Source organism: Bradysia coprophila, unplaced genomic scaffold (genome assembly GCF_014529535.1).
Source record: "Bradysia coprophila strain Holo2 unplaced genomic scaffold, BU_Bcop_v1 contig_151, whole genome shotgun sequence".
In the NCBI taxonomy this organism is placed as follows: Eukaryota; Metazoa; Arthropoda; class Insecta; order Diptera; family Sciaridae; genus Bradysia; species Bradysia coprophila.
The window spans coordinates 1945852-1964892 of record NW_023503423.1 but is presented as its reverse complement, the minus strand read 5'-3'; the positions used below and the strand labels follow the sequence as shown (position 1 = coordinate 1964892).

Genomic DNA, 19041 nt, shown 5'->3' with positions numbered 1-19041 from the left:
GGCTGAGCTTTAAAGTTGCCAAAACCGTTAGAAATGATGGAAAAATTCGGTTTTTGGATGTTCGCAGTTTTTGGAAAAAAATTCCAAAAATAAGTCCTGGAGGGGTGAGGTGAATTCGATTTCATACAAACTTAACAGGTGCAACAACATTAGTCACAAGAATATAATGATGATGGCAACATTACAATTGAACCTGAAATAGAGATCCGTTAAACGTTTGCATTCAGTGTCTATATACTTTGGTCGAAGCTACTGCTGTTTTTAAATTCGGTTATTATTACCGCTGCAATCAAATTCAAATTAAGCGCCATTCACACTCGGCGTTAACGAACGTCACAAAACTGAGGGGAAAAAATTGAAAACTTGAAAGTATGAATTGTCAGTGAGCTGCGGGAATTGACCAAAGTAAACCACCTTATAGACCTTTATTCCAATTCTTATGCCAGAGGTATATTTGAATGACTTATGTGGACTTTCATTGAATTAATTAACGAAGCTGAGCATGTCCCTATAGAAAATGGCAGATATGCCGAAAATATCCCAAAATTTGCAGTATGTCAGTGAAGGTATACAGAAGACCCTGAAATAAAGCTCTGGCATAAGAATACTACACATTCATAATTCTTTTTGATGACAGCAGAGCACCACACCCACATGAAATACTTTTCACGTTCATCTCCATCGGAGGGTCTCCAGTTGAAGTTGAAGCAATTTTAATAAATTACGAAAGCTATAAAATAATGGTTTAAGAGGTGGTTTTCCTGTTCCGTTCCCGCAGCTCCCTCAGTTAAATAGTTAGCTACAGTGAGCGGAAATTAATTTTGTACCGACTTTCGAAAGAAGGGAATTATATTTGTAAAAAAAATCTCATCTGTGCGTTTACCAGCCGTTATGTCTCCGTTTTCAAGCGGTTGGAATTAAATCAATGGAGACATCGCGTGAGAGACAAAACGGATGCAAAACGGACGACTTTAAATTCGACTGCATCCAATTAAGTGCCCATTCCACTCAAAAAAAGTACTCCGTGAGAGAGCCGTGAGAGAGCAATCTGTCAAAAAAACAAAGAAACATTGAAAAAATTCAATTTTGTCTCTCACACGGAGTACTTTTTTTGGTAAGAGGAAACCAGAGAGATGCTAATATGACGACTGGGTCGTTTCGACGGATAGAGGAAATATGTCGAATGACAGTTGGGTTTTTGAGAGAGAATTCAATACATTTTCTCTCAACCAATTTTAAAGTCATTCGACATATTCCCTCTATCCGTCGAAACGACCCAGTCGTCAAATTAGCATCTCTCTGGAGGAAACTAAGCATTACCAATCATCGCACTCGTTTCCGCATAATAAATGATAGAATTGAGATATCTCCCACTTTATAATTTGTTTATATTTCGAAATGTCAATGTTTGTACCACTTGCTCACATTTGGAAAAAGTCAATATCATGACATATCTGTCAAGTATGGAAATTATCAAATGTTCCAATATTGTGTCGACAGCACTCATATCGCGTGATTTTACTATGTTTATAACGGTGCAAACGTCACATGGACGTGTCGAAGCTGGGGGTATCAAATACAAATACGAAAACAAAAACAAATGACTGACGTCAGCTGGATATTCCATATATGTCGTGGAATTCGCTAAATAAACAAAGGATAATGAGGCGTGTCCTCAACAGTAGATATAAATTAATGAAAGCTGCGAGCAAATAAAATTGTAAAATTATCTTTAAACTTTTAAGACGTTTTCTTCTCTATTAAGTGTATAACGTGTATACAGATTCATCCTATTATTACGATAAATATTACCACTTATAGCAAAAGTTATTATCCTATTAATATTTAAATAAAAGAACATATTGTATGGCTGTATTTTGGAAAATTAGCTTCCTTCAAACGATAAAAAGAAAAAAACTTTTTTTGTCTTTAAATAAATAAAAAAAAAAAAAAAATTATTTTAGAGAAATATCATCTCATTTTATCATTACTCATATCACATCAAAACATAGAACATAATTATTGATATCGTTGAAAAGAACACAAAATGAACAAAACGTTAAAAAAAAGAGACAAGTATGTACCTAGGGATTGCACTAGCGGGTCTATTTTTACCGATATTCCGCCATTATTGACACTTTAAGTGTAATCTGGCAACACTATTAGAAAAGATACGTCAAAAGTATATGGAAAAATGAGAAAGAAAAATGATACGACAATAGGTTTGTTCCAAATAACTGTAAACCCGAACTTTGACAACACGAACGACGACGATTTCATCCACAGAGATGAACATAACCTAAACGTCAACAAATTTCTATGTAAATTTTTCGTTAAATTTTCTTCAACCTGAAAGTTGAGGTTAAGTTACCTTATGTGGATGAAATTTGACATTTCGAAATGACGTTGGAACAAACCTATGACTAGTACTACTTGTTATCTTTGCTTTTTCATAGAAAATTGTCGCCATCTACTAAAGTGTATCGAAAGTGCCAATCCTATCGGCATTTCCTTGATGGAAAAGAAGTGGTATTGAATTCCCTAATTGTACGGGTAGTGGTTATCTATAATGGTTTTAGTCAATGCAAAAATGATCGAGTGTAAAAATATAGTAATGGTCTCGGTAGTGGTACATGCGCTCTCTATTGCTCGTCACAGGTCGCTGAAAAATGGACTCATGCAAAAACGTTGACAGAAAACGTGTGTGAACTATCTGTCAAATTATTTTCATTATAGTCCTTTAATGTAAACTCTGCGATATTTCAAACATTGTTCACTACCTGTGTACTCGGCTTAAGATTTTTGCAAATGAAAATATTAATTTACTGCATTTTCGTATGGGACAAACGATAGAATGGAACATGATAGAAATGTTGATAGCTTCACTGAAACATATTGGACTGTCACGGAAAAAACATTTACAGAAAAGGCAAAAGATAATTTTATTTTCCACAATCAGGGAAATATGTAATTGAAGAAGCAATAATTTTTACTTTAAAGCACACATTTCAATGAGCCACTTAGGCCAGCAATATTCTCCAGTTACAAACTCTCCAGAGTCAACAAATTTTCGTTTTTTATATTCGTTGAAGAACCTTACTCATACTCTGGCTGCACGTAGCGATGCGAAAGAGACCTTATTCGAATTTTTGTTTTATTGTCCTGTCAAACGTGACAGGAGAACAAAAGAAATTTTTGGAGTAGCTGCAGTCACTTTTATCGTGGCTGAGAAACAGAAATGCGAAAACACAGTTGCAGCCTTAACCGCGTTTATTCATTGCAATGCAAAAAAAATCTTTTTGCTCTAAGCGTTAAATGCAGGATTTAAATTAAAAATCTTGACTTTCCTGTCATCGATAGACCGAATCATAGCACTGAGCCCAGCACGAGAACAGAATTTTCAAGAACGGCGCAGTAGTACGTTAAAAAATCTGTTCTAGTGCTATGACCGAATTAAAACTTTTACAAATGGCAAGAGTATCGCTACAGTGTGCATTGGTCTGTTTCTTCTCTTGTTCAAAGTATTGAGGAGTGTTAACAGATAAAAAGCCACTTGTAAATGGTTAACTGATTCGTGTCTTAATTTTTTACGAAATCTCATAATATTCTTAATTTTGACATCAATTTGTTTTAAATTTGTAAATACCAAAAAAAACTTATGAAAACAGAAGTGAACAATAAAAGTAAAATTATTTTGAAGCAAGTGATACCTAAGAATAAAAAACACATTTTCAAATTCAAAACCAATATTGTTTTTTTCTAACTTGTCTGGTGGTATAGAATAGTGTATCGGCATCGATAAGATGGAAGAGTTTATCTACATCGATAAGTTGGAAGAGTTTGTATACATCGATCTATTGTAAGAGTTTATCGACATCGATAAATTTGACTAGTTTATCTACATCGATAAGTTGGAAGAGTTTATCTACATCGATAAATCTAACGAGTTTACCGACATCGATAAGTTGGAAGAATTTATCGATATCGATAAGTTGTAACAGTTTATCTGTAAATTTGAATATCGATTAATTTGACTAGTTTATCTACATCAATAAGTTGGAAGAGTTTGCATCGATCAATTGTAAGAGTTTATCGACATCGATAAGTTGGAAGAGTTTATCTACATCGATAAGTTGGAAGAGTTTATCAACATCGATAAGTTGGAAGAGTTTATCTGTAAATTTGAATATCGATTAATTTGACTAGTTTATCTACATCAATAAGTTGGAAGAGTTTGCATCGATCAATTGTAAGAGTTTATCGACATCGATAAGTTGAAAGAGTTTATCGACATCGATAAGTTGGAAGAGTTTATCGACATCGATAAGTTGGAAGAGTTTATCTGTAAATTTGAATATCGATTAATTTGACTAGTTTATCTACATCAATAAGTTGGAAGAGTTTGCATACATCGATCAATTGTAAGAGTTTATCGACATCGATAAGTTGGAAGAGTTTATTGACATCGAAAGTTGTAACAGTTTATCGACATCTATAAGTTGGAAGAGTTTATCGACATCGAGAAGTTGGAATAGTTTATCTGTAAATTTAAATATCGATAAATTTGGCTAGTTTATCTACATCAATAAGTTGGAAGAGTTTCCATCGATCAATTGTAAGAGTTTATCGATATCGATAAGTTGGAAGAGTTTATCGACATCGATAAATTTGACTAGTTTATCGACATCGAGAAGTTGGAATAGTTTATCGACATCGATAAATTTGACTAGTTTATCGACATCGATAAGTTGTAATAGTTTATCGACATCGATAAGTTGGAAGAGTTTATCTGTAAATATGAATATCGATTAATTTGACTAGTTTATCTACATCAATAAGTTGGAAGAGTTTGCATACATCGATCAATTGTAAGAGTTTATCGACATCGATAAGTTGGAAGAGTTTATTGACATCGAAAGTTGTAACAGTTTATCGACATCGATAAGTTGGAAGAGTTTATCGACATCGATAAGTTGGAATAGTTTATCTGTAAATTTGAATATCGATAAATTTGGCTAGTTTATCTACATCGATAAGTTGGAAGAGTTTGTATACATCGATCAATTGTAAGAGATTATCGACATCGATCAATTGGAAGAGTTTGTCAACATCGATAGATTGATAGAGTTTATCGATAAATTGCGTGTACAAATTAAGTTCTGATCAGCTGAAAAAAAATCGTCTGCAATCAAGATCCAACTCAATCAATCATTCATCCAACCGGTTCAACCTTACTATCTCATCTGCAAACTTTCTGATTGAGCTGACATTCGCTATATATGCATGCAACTATATTGGATTGGAATAAACTATTGAGTCAAATCAATAAATTTTGTTATCGATTGCAAAAAGCATATTGTGGCTCATCAACAGAAAACAAATGCAATGAAAAAACGCCTTAGCAGATGCCAAGTAAATGTACACACCATTGATCGTCTGTTTAATTGAAGCTGATGTACAGTACTGAGCCTGAATGTATACTCAGAATGTTGCTCAAATATCTGTAACACTTGTTTATACTGCCGATAGGCGACTCAAAAACTTCGTGATTTTTTGAATAATTAAGAACGAGAAATGTTTTCAATTTGTATGTGGTGATCTTCTTTCATCAAAAACAACTATACTCTTATACCAATTTCAGATACTAGGAAATGAAGTTTACTATGACATTTCCTGTCGAGAAATTTAATTTCTGTCCCAACATAGGTTTGTTCCAAATAACTGTAAAACCAAACTTTGACAACACGAACGACAACGATTTCATCCACAGATCCAACGTCCAACGTCATTTTGAAATGTCAAATTTCATCCAAAGAAGGTAACTTAACCTCAACTTTCAGGCTGACGAAAATTTTAACGAAAAATGTACAAAGATATGGTTGGCGTTCAGGTTATGTTCAACTCTGTGGATAAAATCGTTATCGTTCGTGTTGTCAATGTTCGGGTTTACAGTTAACCTATTTTCGTCAACCTGAAAGTTGAGGTTAAGTTGCCTTCTGTGGATCAAATTTGACATTTCGAAATGACCTATATCAAAACCTATATCTAAATTTTTACCGATTGAAATGCTTAATATCTCGTTGGAAAGGGCTAAATGAGTTCTAGGAAATAGAATGAAATTTGACCATTTTAAGTGCGCTGTAGCGCTGCATAAAAGGTGATACATTTGAGCGAAAATTTCGGTGTAGTGTAGTCTCGCACACCACACAAATTCATGGTGTGCAAGACTCACCTCTAAGTAGTGAATCTCACACAATCATGTCGTAAAAGAACATTTGCAAGATTCGCCGACACCAAAATTTCCATAAGCTTCACCTAAAAGTGGTCCAATTTCTACAATTGGATGTTTGTTGGAAAGGTCTCAACGAGCTATTAGAAATAGGATAAAGTATGAGATAAATGAAAAAAATATTTACAGAAAAGCGCTAACAATTGGCTAATATGTCGAAAATATCCTAAAATTTGAAAGTTCAATTTCAATTTCAATTTGGTTTATTAATTCAGAACAAAAAGGATCACTCCTTATACAAATGTTCAGAGATAATTCAAAATCAGCAGCTTATACAAAAAAATAAATTAAACAAAGCAAACTAATAAACGACAAGAGCCTCAATCATCGAAAGATAAAAATAAAAAGAATAAAGTAAAAGAAAGAAAGTTAAATTAACAAGCGAAAAAGAATACGAAAACGACGGACTGTACGTACGCAGGAACGACTAAAAGACAACATATGAATTCCTCAACAAAACTAAAGAACAACAATGCTTGCATGCTCAAACAGTGCTCGAATCACAATGCACTAACGGTATGGTCAATGCCTCTAGACCATCCACCTTAACGTTTCTACGGATGTCCCACTAGGCGTTCAAAGCAACGCCGCTTGAAGGATGCTATTGAACTGCTCTGCTTGATGGTATACTAGGTAACATGTTGAACGCCGACACCACGTTTACGAAGAACGACTTGTTGTATTGGCTCGAGGTGTGACGTGGAATGATCAGCAAACTGGACCGTCCAGACATTTGAAAGTTGTCGTGCAAATAGCCTGGTTTCTTGTCTACAAGTAGTTTGAAGACGAGAACTATCGATCGATACTTCAAGAATTCCATTATGGGACAACCCAATATCCTGTGTATGTGCTCTCTCGTGCTATCACGCCTTCCAATTCCAAAGACAAACCGAACACATGCTGCAAATGCCCGCTCGAGCACTTGAATAGATTTAACACTCAGATTAGTTGAATATGCCGATCCACAGTACGTAAACAGAGGAAGGATGAGTGATTTAATTAGCATCATTCTCGTTCTCCATGACAAAATGTTGTGATTCGGCCACAAACTCCTCAATCTTGAAAATACTTTTGCACTGATATCCCTCACATGCGCATCAAACGAGAGGTTTACGTCCATAATTGCACCAAGATTTCGAACTTTGTTAGAGTAGCTGACCGTAACACCATCAATAATTATTTCAGGAATTGTAACTCTGAGCGATCCGTGGGTAAAAGCAATAGCCTGAGTTTTCTTGGCAATAGACCATTTTCTTTTGCCCATAAACAAACAGCAGCAATATCATCATTGATCCTCACGAATGAATCAGCAATTTCCGCTTCCGCACAGGAATAATACAACTGCACATCATCGGCGAACATATGATGCAACATATTCTTGAGTGAACGTGGTAGATCATTTATATATAACGAAAAAACGAGGGGCCCAAGGACAGAGCCTTGCGGGATGCCTTGACGGATCGATATCGGTGATGAAGTGTGATCACCGATCGTTACACATTGCATACGACCCGTTAAATAATCTTGTATGAACGACGTAGCAGTTGATAAAAAGCCAAAATTAAGTCAGCAACAAGATAGTAAGGTGCTTCCTTTCAAATGCCTTTCTTATTTGATCGGTTAAATGTAGCATGACGGTCTCTGTGCTATGTTTCGCCCGGTAGCTTGATTGAAATCGGTCAATGAGTTCATTACTCTGTAAGTAATCAACAAGCTGTTCCTTAGAAAGTATCTCAAGAACTTTCGATAAACACGGCAAAATGCTAAGTGGTCTAAAATCGTCTAAGCCACGCGATCTTGTCTTCTTGTGATTTGGTATAATTTTGGCCAATTTCCAGCATTTAGTGTTTCCAGTGTTTAGATTTTCTGTAAATGAAGGCTCGCGTTAGAAACACGTCGTCAGGAAAGTGTGGAAATGGATAAAGCCTGAAGCGAAGCGAATTACTCAGCTTGTTTTAATTGTGGCAGTGAAAATCTGCATTCAAATATAACTCCAGTATAATAATCGTCTTTGAATGCTACACATTCCTTTTGTAGAAGGGCCAGCACCACGTCCATAATAATATATTTTTCACATTCATCTCCACTGGAGGCTCTCCAATTGAAGTTGAAGGAAATATAATAAATTACGAAAATATTTAAAATAATTGGTCTAAAATTGTGCTTTCCTTGTTCCATTCCCGCATCTCCCCGTACAAGATTTGAACACGAGGCCGAAAAAAATTCGCAACAAATTCGAAACGAAAATACCGGTATCCCGGCATGGAAAACGACCAGTATGCCGCTTTATTGTAAGTCCTATTTCCGTTCCATTTTTCCTCACTATACCGTAAAGGTTGTAGTCTCTCAGGTCTCTAAACGTCGATGCAAATTTATTCCCTCAGATTGTAAAGTGTTTCAGGGTTACACATTTCGATAGGATTGACAATGAATTCTCATTTCGAATTTAGAAGTTGTCTCAATGTAGATGCATAATTAATGGGAATTTTGTGTAGTAATTATACTGAGCATCAAGTACGTCGACACATTGTATCAGGCTTGTCGAAATACTTTATTTATAAACAGTCTGTGCAAACAGACACATTTCTTAAACAACATTTTGTGCTGATGAACCAATAGAATTTTGAAATAAACAAATACGGAGAGCAACAGCGTCACTGTCATCTACCTGGCTTACCTTTTATCATTCAAATAAGCTCGACATTGATTGTGCTTGCTGTTCTAATATAAAAGATGTTCGGCTCTAATGTTACATTCATTGCTCTGTAGTCCACACCAAACTAAATGACGATGAACCGTTTGCTTGCATATTTCGGTATTTTTATTGTGCTCGCACAGGTAAGACTTTCGTGATCGAAAAGCTAACATCAACTTAACTTAACATCCCAAAAATTAAATAATCTTCAGAGTGCACTATGCGTGCCTATTCCCGTTGAAGAGCCACCAGTCGACCCAGAACTACGTGGTTTCATCGACGCCATATTATCAGCACTATCACAGCCTATTATGGACGGATTAGCTTCAACCGGTGTGTCTGCCATAAATTCCGGCGGAAATTTACTCAGCAATTTAATGGCCGGGCTGAACTCGAATCCTGACGTCATACTCAATTCGAATCCTGAACTCGATTCCGAACAGATGATTGTTCAACAAGACGATCAGATGCTCGATGTGTTAGATGCGCTCCTGGATCAGATGATTTTAGACCAGCCTATCGGTACGACGGAAACTATTAACGGAAATAGCGAAAGGGTGTCGCAAGACGAAAGTGATGATGTTCCCGGCACGCCATTGTATTTGGTCGTTCTCCCGTGACGAATGCGAAAATAAAATAAGTTTTTGATGGAAGAAATTTGATTTTATTCGTTGATCCCACATAAAATGTCTACTTGAGTTGATGGTATATAGGCGTTAGCGTGTTAACACGGATGGGCCACGCAAAGTATTTAAGAAGGTAATGTCAAATCGCGTAAAGCTGGAATCGGAGTCACTCCATTTAGCAAGTCGTTTTAATAATGCGAATGCGCAGAGAGAGAATTTTCCGCATTTTCTAGCCGGAGACGCTAAATGGTGAACTGCGTTTGGGCTTTAATGATGAGTAATAGTTCGTGAAACATACTGCTCAGTTGGTAATTATATTTCACCATTGTTACCAATAGCGCAGTATTTGTATACCATTTAAATATAAATTGTTTACTTTGGACTGTAATCCACGCGTTTAGTGGTATGGTTTATAGTGCTGCATAAAAAAGCCGTCGAATCCGATATTTTGAATTTTTGTATGGGAATTCACATTCAAACGTTTGTATCTCCATTGTTTTTAAAGAATAAGAGCCAGATTTTGCTAGATTTGCATTTTTTATGGAGTTGTTTCGACTGGCATACTCATTTGTGAAAAGTAAGTAGAAGAACATTTTTACTCAACATTTTACACAAATGATCGGTAAAACTCCATAAAAGACCTAGCAAAATCTGGGTCTTATTCTTTAAAAACAACGGAGATATCAACGTTTGAATGCGAATTCCCATACAAAAATTCAAAATACCGGATTCGACCCTTTTTTATGCAGCGCTACAAAACATACCACTAAACGCGTGGATTCCACACATTTTCCATATGACTATTTTTCACGAACTGTGTACTCGCCTTTACCACTTAAATCCACCTGTTTAGTGGTATGGTACTTAGCGCTGCAAAAAAAGCGTTCGTATGGGAATTGACATTCAATCGTTGATATCTCCGTTGTTTTTTAAAGAATAAGAGATTTGCTAGATTTGCGAGATTTTGCTAGGTACGCATCTTTTATGGAGTTTTATCTAACGGTATGGTTCTGTAATCCACGCCATTAGTCGTATAAATGTATACGTCAGAGAGAGCTTTTTTCTCCTTTGTTGCGATCTGTCAGTTTTTCTATTTTGCGATTTAGTATGGAAATGAAAACTAAAATTGAGATATCTTTGCTGTTTTAACTGGTTTTTCGTATTTTTTTTTTGGACCAAAATGTTTTAAAATGTGTTTGGAATCGATTGGCATTAACAGATTGTGTGAAAATATTTTTTCTATTTTATTATTTTGTTAATGTCAATCGATGGCAAACACATTTCAAAACATTTTGGGCCAAAAAAATATGAAAAACCACTCAAAACAGCAAAGATATCTCAATTTTAGTTTTCATTTCCATACTAAATCGCAAAATGGAAAAACTGACAGATCGTAACAAAGGAGAAAAAAAGCTCTCTCTGACGTATAAATTTATACGACTAATGGCGTGGATTTATATGATTTGCTCAGTGAAAAATGTGTGGAATAAGGCAGCGACTAATCGATTTTTTTCGCGATTTTTTGTCAAATATCGAAATATCAGAAGAAATACGAAAAAAAAAAGAAACACGTAGTTACTTCGGGCCTTTTTTAAAAATATTGTCAAATTGAAGAGATTCTACAAAAAAAATCTATGAATATAAATTAAGATTGGCTCACCTAGTTTGTGTATATTACGTAGGTGGAAGCACGGGGTTTCAGGGGGTTTCGAACATTTAGTTTTTTCATGTTGCAGATATTGCAGTGTCAAATTCTGTCCAAGATGTGACATATTTGCAAGGTATTGGCCTTTTTCACAAAGTATAATCAGCGTAACCTTCGTAAAAAGAATCTTGAATCTGACAAGAGCACGTGTGCCAACGTGTAAAAAACCAATGTTCAAAACCCCCTGCTGAACCGTGGCGATCTTCTTGTCAAACGGACAGTACATAAACAAATTCCATCATTTATAGCGTTTCCCACCCAAATCACATCCACCTTGAACTTAGTCGAATATGGTTTAACGAAGAAAATCGTCGTTAAAGTCGTTAATCGTAACATTAGATCAGAATTGTTTTCGGAACGTCAAATCATCAAAATAAAAATTTAGTGTTGGCCGGTTGTGAAAAATGTAATAATTTCGGTGTGGTTTTAACAGTTCACTAAGTGTTTGACTTAAAATATTTGTCAAAGCCACCGAAATGACGAAAAATTTATTATGGCCAATCATGTAAACAAACAATAATATTGTCGCTTGGTGTGATGTGAGAAGAGATGCAGAAGAGATGACTCAGTAGAAATAAAATGGCGGCGGTAATCTTAAAAATTACGTTTTAGCGGAAACGCTTTAGTTTAAATGTGTGTGTACGTGTCCGGTGAAATAAATTAGTGCGAAAGCATCAACTTTTGAGGAGCTTTACGATAACACCTTTAATTAGGGGTGAGTCACATCCGTCATTACCGTCTAAAGTTAACATTCTAATGGTATATAAATCCTGCGCGATTGGTAACTTTGGTGAAATATAATTACCAATAGCGCTGTATTTGTATACTACAAATTTTTCAAGCATTTTTCACGAACTGTATACTCATCTTTATACTCTTCTGAGTCTTAAGATCTGTTGGCGGGAACGTTTGAACTAAAATCAAATTTTTTCACTTCTCATTGCTATGGAAATTTCAATTAGAAATGTTCTTGGGTTAAATGCTACCGTTCAATTCAGAGTAATTACTGGTACGTGACCACAAATCAAAAAAAAGTTACAATTTCCGAAAATAACCACCAGATGGGTCTGTTAACCGAAAAAGAGACACAAACGATGCGGTCGTGTTGGCCCGGTTACATTCACCTAACTTCGGCTTGATCGCTTGGAATCATTCGATTTTGAAGTTATCGAAGCACTTTTGCGATGGCGAACAGCTTTGGTATTTCCACTGCACTTGACAATGAACTTCAATTCTGCTATAAGCTCTTCCTTGAATGGAACCTGAAATTTCGATATTTAACACTTAATTGGCAGCTCCCTTACTCGGGGTTTGTTTCTACTTTGCATTCGATAAATTAACTAGTTTTACGTACGATCCCAGTGTTACCAGTCCAGTCTGGCCCTGTTTGCGTCTGAAAATGACATTAATTTGGGCACATGCTGGGAGTATCACATGCAAAGGTGGTGGTTACGAAAATAGTGTAGGAGCTACGACACAGTGACAATTGACTAATCTGTGACATGCTTGCATGGAACACCGGTACGTTTATTAACGGTTCCAACCTTATGTTCCATTGAACGTGATAGCACAGCTAACAACATTTCGATTGAGTTGCACAGAACCGCAACCGCTATGCCTATTATAAGCAGAAGGAAGACTCCTTCGACGTTGGCTATTTCCAAGGGAAGAGCTTCGTTATCGTCACCAGTGGCCTATTTCGTTTTTGAGGAAATTTTCGCAAATTAATTAGTGAATCAGCCATCCCAATCTTCACAGTTAATTTCATCTCATCCCGCCAGACAGCAATATGAATTTCAACTTACCGCGCAAGCACCTCCTCCTTTCTTCTCTTTCCACCACTTGATTTTCAAATTATTCAATATTCCTTGCTCCTGCAATCGCAAAACTCCCTCGCTGAGAGCATTCCTGTATGGAGAACCTACGGAGCCAAAGCACAAATTTAGAAGCACTGAGACTGTCATTCCCATCGGTCTGTTCGAACTCAACCTTTTTTCATAGCAATGCCGTAACCTTTATCGTCTAACAGACCGCCAACCTGCGTTACGTCGCAGTTACGTTCGACAATGTATTCAATTGACGACGACTCCATGAGAAAGGCGTAGTTTTTTGTCTTCGCCCATAGTAGGCCCTGATCATTGTCAATGGAAAGCAATTCGGGATGATTTGACATGTAGGTGAACATGTTTCTGTATGTTTCATGTTCGGCCTCCTGCAATTGTATAATGCAGCCGTTACTGTCCCGCCTACTTTTAGCTTCCAATTATGCCGACCCGAAATTGACAACAATATCAAAATTTCGTTAAGTTTCGTTAAGTTTCACAAATTTCATAAAATCTCTGACATTATGTCGCTTAGAATTTTAACCCTTCCAAGGCTCTCTTTCCAACTCACCTTGAAGAAGTTATATGTGCTCCCACCATTCTTAGCACCAAACTGCACTGGACATTGAAAATGCTGATCTCCACACTGTTTCAAGTCTTCAGCGCTTTTAATTAGCGACGTCAAAGACTGTACGGTAAGGAAAGCGGCTAGATTTGCAGTGTACGATGACACCATAATCAGTGTAAAAAACCACCAAAGTGCAGCCACGGCACGAGTGGATGGAGCTCTGGAAAAACCATTTCATTAAAAAAAAATCCAATCCAACTGTTCGGCGCGTCGTTGCATCTTACTTGGGTGCAATTTCCGATCCCTGCTGTAGTAGCGCACCGATGGTGAACCACAAGGAATTTCGCAGGGTAAATTGATTTTCCAGCTCCGTCGGTTCCTCAATGCACGGATAAGGATTGTCCCATTCCGACGGCGAGATTCGTCCCAACAGGAACAAGCAAAATGACACGCTTAAATATGCACCGCCCACGTAATGCCAAACTTCTGGCGAGAATGGAGCCATGAACGAAAATGTGGACGGCGGCTCTTTTGTGGGTTTTCTGTAGAGGATCGATATGCCTGGAACGTATGCAATTCGTTTCACTTTACATTGAGCGGACAATGGTTACAACTATACCCAAGTTCATAAATGGCATGGTAAAATCTGCTCCACTTTCACGTTCTGCTGTGATCGTCAAGTCTGTTATAGCTAAGTCAGCGCGCTGGAAAAAATGAGTGATGTGATTCTGAGGAGTGCTAAACAGATCAATCTTCGTCCCTGGGCATGGAGTACACGGAAATGAAAGAATGGGTGAGTTGTTCAGGACTTAAAAGAACAGAACCACAGGTGGGGCCTGCTATTGTTGTTCACATCCTTACGGGTGTCCTATTTATGTCTTCCCGAAACTCACATTTTCCGCAAAATTTCGTAAATTTCACAAATTTCCCAGAGTTTCGTTAAGTTTCCCAAAAAATTCGTTAAATTTCACAAATTTCGAAAGGTACCATTTTGGGATAGAATGGATCGTACATCTGGGTTGCGGTTCAACGTACCTCGTCTTGTAATTCCCTAATCATTCCGTTCCACTCTTTGGTGACGTTGTCCATGTTTCCATATTTCCCGTCCTCTTGCAGCTTAAATTCGTATTTAAATCCCAACATCAGCGAAAGCTCATGTATCAAGTCAATGCCGAATCCTTCGAATCGATCATTGCCGGTTAGCTTGCTGGCCGAATCTCTAAGCATTCCATATGGTGCGCTCTAAAACCAATGACGGGTTGCTTTTAGCATTGAACTTGCCAATCGATACATCAGTTCGACACACATACCAGCGCCGTAAGCACGATGAATGTTTTGTTTCCCAATGATGCAGCTTGGATGGCACCGGTTTGATCATTTGTTCGCAAAACACTCAATCCATCTGTGGAATTCCATGTCCCTATCTTTGCAATACCGGCCGAAGTGAGCTCGACGATATCCACAGCGAAAACGGTTCGGTATCCTTGATTATCGAATTTTATGTCCCCGGTCAATCCCTGTACAACCGTCTGTGGGAATTGGCTCAATCACAATTTCCATCGGTGTGGAATGTGCATATGTTAGTCACTTACGTTCCGCATAAAGTTCGTGATGCTGTTGCCGTTATCCCATGCCTCGTTGTTGTTGCAGTTCAGATTTTTCGGTTTCAGTTGGCCTGCGTTGAGTTGTTTGAATGCTTCAGCCAGAAGCAAGACTCCATCGAAAGTTAAGGCCTCTTGCACGCGTAGTGTCTCTGGAGTGATCACTGGTAACGAACGAATTACAAAAGTCGATTAGTCAAGGAATCATCTGCAAACAACAAGTCACTTTTATCTTACAGCTCTCCGATTCTTTTTCGGCAACTGTCTCTTCCATCTCTTCATCTGAATCGTCCTTTTCCGATTCTTCTTCGTTTTCGGCTTCTTCCGATTCACCCATACAATTGGTAATGTGTGCCATCATGGGATTATCCGGATCAACGAGGCGAATGCCTGTAATGTTGGTACCGCTGTACTGATACGGTTCCAGATCGATGGTGTGCATGTCCATTGTGGTTATTATGAACTGATTGTTGTCGGTCATTAGACCCACTTGCTGTGCCTAAAACTCAATTTTATCATTTGGGCGACTTCAAGACTGCTTAACCTGCACCATAGCTCTTGTGATACTGACACGAACAGTTTGTTTTATGAAACTGTTGGTCAACATCAGATGGTATTATTTGATAAAATCGCGAAATTTATGAAATTCGATAATTTTTCCAAAATTTTGTTAAATTTCGCAAGTTCGTCAAGTTTCATAAATGTCATAAAGTTAACGAAATTTCGTTAAATGTTGCAGATTTTGCAAAACTTCGTTAAGTTTCACAAAAGCCATACTCAGGGCGTGCCTATTCGTTAAATTTCTTAAAATTTTCAAAGTATCGTCAAGTTTCATAAATGTCATAAACTTAACGAAATTTCGTTAAATGTTGCAGATTTTGCAAAACTTCGTTAAGTTTCACAAAAGTCATATACTCAGCCAGTTGGTGTATAGGACAACCTGTTTGGAAGGGCGTGCCTATTTTGGGTAATTTCTGGGACTAGGAACTAGAACGGTTTGTCTTACGAAAATGTTGGTCAACATCAATGGGAGAAAATTGCGAAATTTATGAAATTCGTTAATTTTCTTAAAATTTCGTTAAATTTTATAAATTTTTCAAAGTATCGTCAAGTTTCACAAATGTCATAAACTTAACGAAATTTCGTTTAATTTCCCAAAATTTCGGTAAGTTTTACAAAATTTTGCAAAATTTCGTTAAGTTTCACAAATGTCATATACTCAGCCAGTTGTGATATAGGACAACCTGTTTGAAAGGGCGTGTCTATTTTGGGTAATTTCTGACGAGTTAAGGAAGTACATAAACTTCTCAAAATATGCCATGTGTGGACAGGTTTAGGTAGAGTACCTTCACGATTTCAATGATCACTATGACTGGATAGAACAAAGAATTCATTCATTCGTTACATCTGTGCATCGAACAGACAAAACCGTCACCAACTGACGAAATCTATGCCAAGAGCTATGGCTACACATACCACTATTTCACCTGTTTCAACAATTCCGGCAATGTTTCAATTGAACAGTCCAACACAATGTTCGTTTCGCCAGACAATTTAACACGTCGAAGCACAGGCCTGTAATTTTGGTCGCCTAGTCCGACATTAATTCGCCTGACGGTGATGGCATGGGCTTTTGGATCGTACAAGTTTAAGAGTTCAGCCACTTTAGGAAGCCAGGAAGCTGGGAGAAAAATCAATTGCTTGGACTGAAAGTGTTTGACATTTTCTCCCCATTTTATACCTGACTCATAAACGATCGTAAATCCTTCCCAGTTCCACGCTTTGATCATATCGACAAAAATTTGCGCAACAGCATCCGGATGTGGATGCATATTGATTACGGGCGGGCTGGTGTCGGCATCGAATTTAACATCGATGTACGGTATTTCTTTGACGTCACAAATGTTCATGCTGTGTGCTGATGAGGACGGTGTTGATGGTCCGAAAATAGCGGAGATTCCCGTCTGGAAAATATTTAAAATTTGTGCTACCGTGCAGTGCATGGAAATTCATTGTGCGTGTAACTTGTTGCTACATGTGATTTTAAAGTCAGCATTTTTGTATGGATCAATGAACTGCTCCTCGACAGTGTTAAACATTCGGCAAATTAACTAAAATTTGGTTTAGAAACGTACCTTCAACAATTTGCAAACATGTTTCGACGCAGCAAACTCATTTCCGTATGATATTTCAAACGATCGCGGGCTCAATTTTATATTCGATTCAGCTAATTTTCCACTGTTCACCACTTGAGCGGCACATTGGAAAATTGATTGTGATTTTTGAACATTCGTATCAAATATGCCTCCTAGAAAGGTCAAAATTTGTGTGAACGAAGTGGTTTGAAACTGAAATTTTGGGTATACGATGTTTTGTCAACCTTGGCCCCTGATAAAGATCAGGTCGCCGATTCTCAGTGCATTTGTGTCTTTAAGAATTCGTAACTTGACAGTTCTTTTGGCATTTTTTACACGCAACTGTCAAATTACGATTTCTTAGTGTTACGAAATACGAGAATCGTCGCCCTGGAAATCTATGACTTGTAACTTGACAGTAGTCACCTTAATGCTATAAGAGTGGTCCATACGATTCGTAACTATTAAGGTGACAACTGTCAAGTTATGAATTATTAAATTCACTAGAATCGACACCCAGGTTAGGACAATAGTAATTTTAGGAAATGGCAAAGGGATATGTAGCGCCGCATGTCGCGAATCATCCGATTTGTGCTTTAGGTTCTATTTTAAGAAGTTTTTTTGGTAAAATTCATGAAAGTTTCGGCAAATTGATTCCATTTTGAAAACATTTCTGAAACAAAAGCCATTTCTCAGACATTTTTCAAGAACTCTGAACTAGCCTCTTAAAAAAATAGAAATGTCTCTCTCAGTGGAGTCAATAAACATTCAATCGATCAAATTATAAAGCAATTGATGCTGTCAAGTGGAGCCTATTCTGACTTTTATGGAAACACTTAGAATGTTCACAAGAGGCGAAAAATGATTGTTAAGTCTGAATTCACAGTCATTCCGTTTTGCCTCTGTGTACATGACAGTTGTCAGTTCATACAATAGAGCTAGTATGCTGTTTGAAATGACAACTGCCCACGTACATGGAGGCAAAACGGACGAATCTGAGGCCACCATAAAAATTCGAGGTCATTCACCGGGTTGTTGAAAAAAACCGTCAACACAACGATCATTCGCACATGTTCTTGTATACAAACTACACATTAATAATCACGAACACAGCACAAATATTTAACGGAAGAGGCAGAGAGGGAGAGAGAGAGAGAAAAAAGAACAAGAAAAAGTCAAATGATGAAAATGGTTCCGAAAAAAAATATTTTCATTTCACTAAAGTCATTGCAACACAATCTGATCCTTAAATAAAATACCAATTTTAAGCTCGACCGCTAGCGATACCGATACAAATGCAAAAAATGAACAAATTCTCAACATTTTCGGTGAAAATCCTTTTATTAATTGGAAAATTGAAATACCACCACCGTGTAAAACATGACAAAATCTTGATCGATTAGATTGAAACTGACTGAGGTGAAAGAAAATGAGCAGAGTTTTTAGGATCGCTGCACTTCGTTTATATAATACCGATCTTATAATGCAGCTCATGATGCACATGCGAATATAATAATGTAAATTTAGAGATTCTCTTTGGGAGTGAATTCGTGCCATTCATTTGAAATGTTTTGTTATTGTCCACATTGCGAATTGTAA

At 37.1% G+C, this 19041-nt stretch overlaps 2 protein-coding genes across 2 annotated transcripts; one reads left to right on the top strand and one right to left on the bottom strand.

Annotated features, from left to right (window-relative positions):
• The first annotated feature begins 8870 nt into the window (after window positions 1-8870).
• On the top strand, window positions 8871-9632 carry LOC119074370. Its single transcript, XM_037180476.1, has 2 exons — window positions 8871-9127; window positions 9197-9632. Exons 1-2 carry the CDS (start codon window positions 9074-9076, stop codon window positions 9602-9604), a joined length of 462 nt encoding a protein of 153 aa, XP_037036371.1. The 5' UTR covers window positions 8871-9073; the 3' UTR covers window positions 9605-9632.
• Window positions 9633-11553: 1921 nt separating this feature from the next.
• On the bottom strand, window positions 11554-18841 carry LOC119074368 (glutamate receptor ionotropic, kainate 3-like). Its single transcript, XM_037180473.1, has 15 exons — window positions 18702-18841; window positions 17443-17615; window positions 17049-17271; window positions 16795-16988; window positions 15545-15806; window positions 15299-15471; window positions 15017-15235; window positions 14742-14948; window positions 14326-14410; window positions 13991-14267; window positions 13710-13926; window positions 13305-13527; window positions 13121-13236; window positions 12860-13009; window positions 11554-12577 (listed from the first exon to the last, which is right to left on the bottom strand). Exons 1-15 carry the CDS (start codon window positions 18763-18765, stop codon window positions 12440-12442), a joined length of 2721 nt encoding a protein of 906 aa, XP_037036368.1. The 5' UTR covers window positions 18766-18841; the 3' UTR covers window positions 11554-12439.
• Window positions 18842-19041: the final 200 nt, after the last annotated feature.

Excerpts from the sequence above, each read along its gene's own strand:
- LOC119074370 (XM_037180476.1), top strand. The coding sequence starts at position 9,074 with ATGACGATGAACCGTTTGCTTGCATATTTCGGTATTTTTATTGTGCTC. Across the intron at positions 9,128-9,196 it reads TTTTTATTGTGCTCGCACAG|AGTGCACTATGCGTGCCTAT; the intron begins GTAAGACTTTCG and ends AATAATCTTCAG.
- LOC119074368 (XM_037180473.1), bottom strand. The coding sequence starts at position 18,765 with ATGTTGAGAATTTGTTCATTTTTTGCATTTGTATCGGTATCGCTAGCG. Across the intron at positions 17,616-18,701 it reads AGCGGTCGAGCTTAAAATTG|GAGGCATATTTGATACGAAT; the intron begins GTATTTTATTTA and ends TGACCTTTCTAG. Across the intron at positions 14,949-15,016 it reads TCATCGTGCTTACGGCGCTG|AGCGCACCATATGGAATGCT; the intron begins GTATGTGTGTCG and ends CATTGGTTTTAG.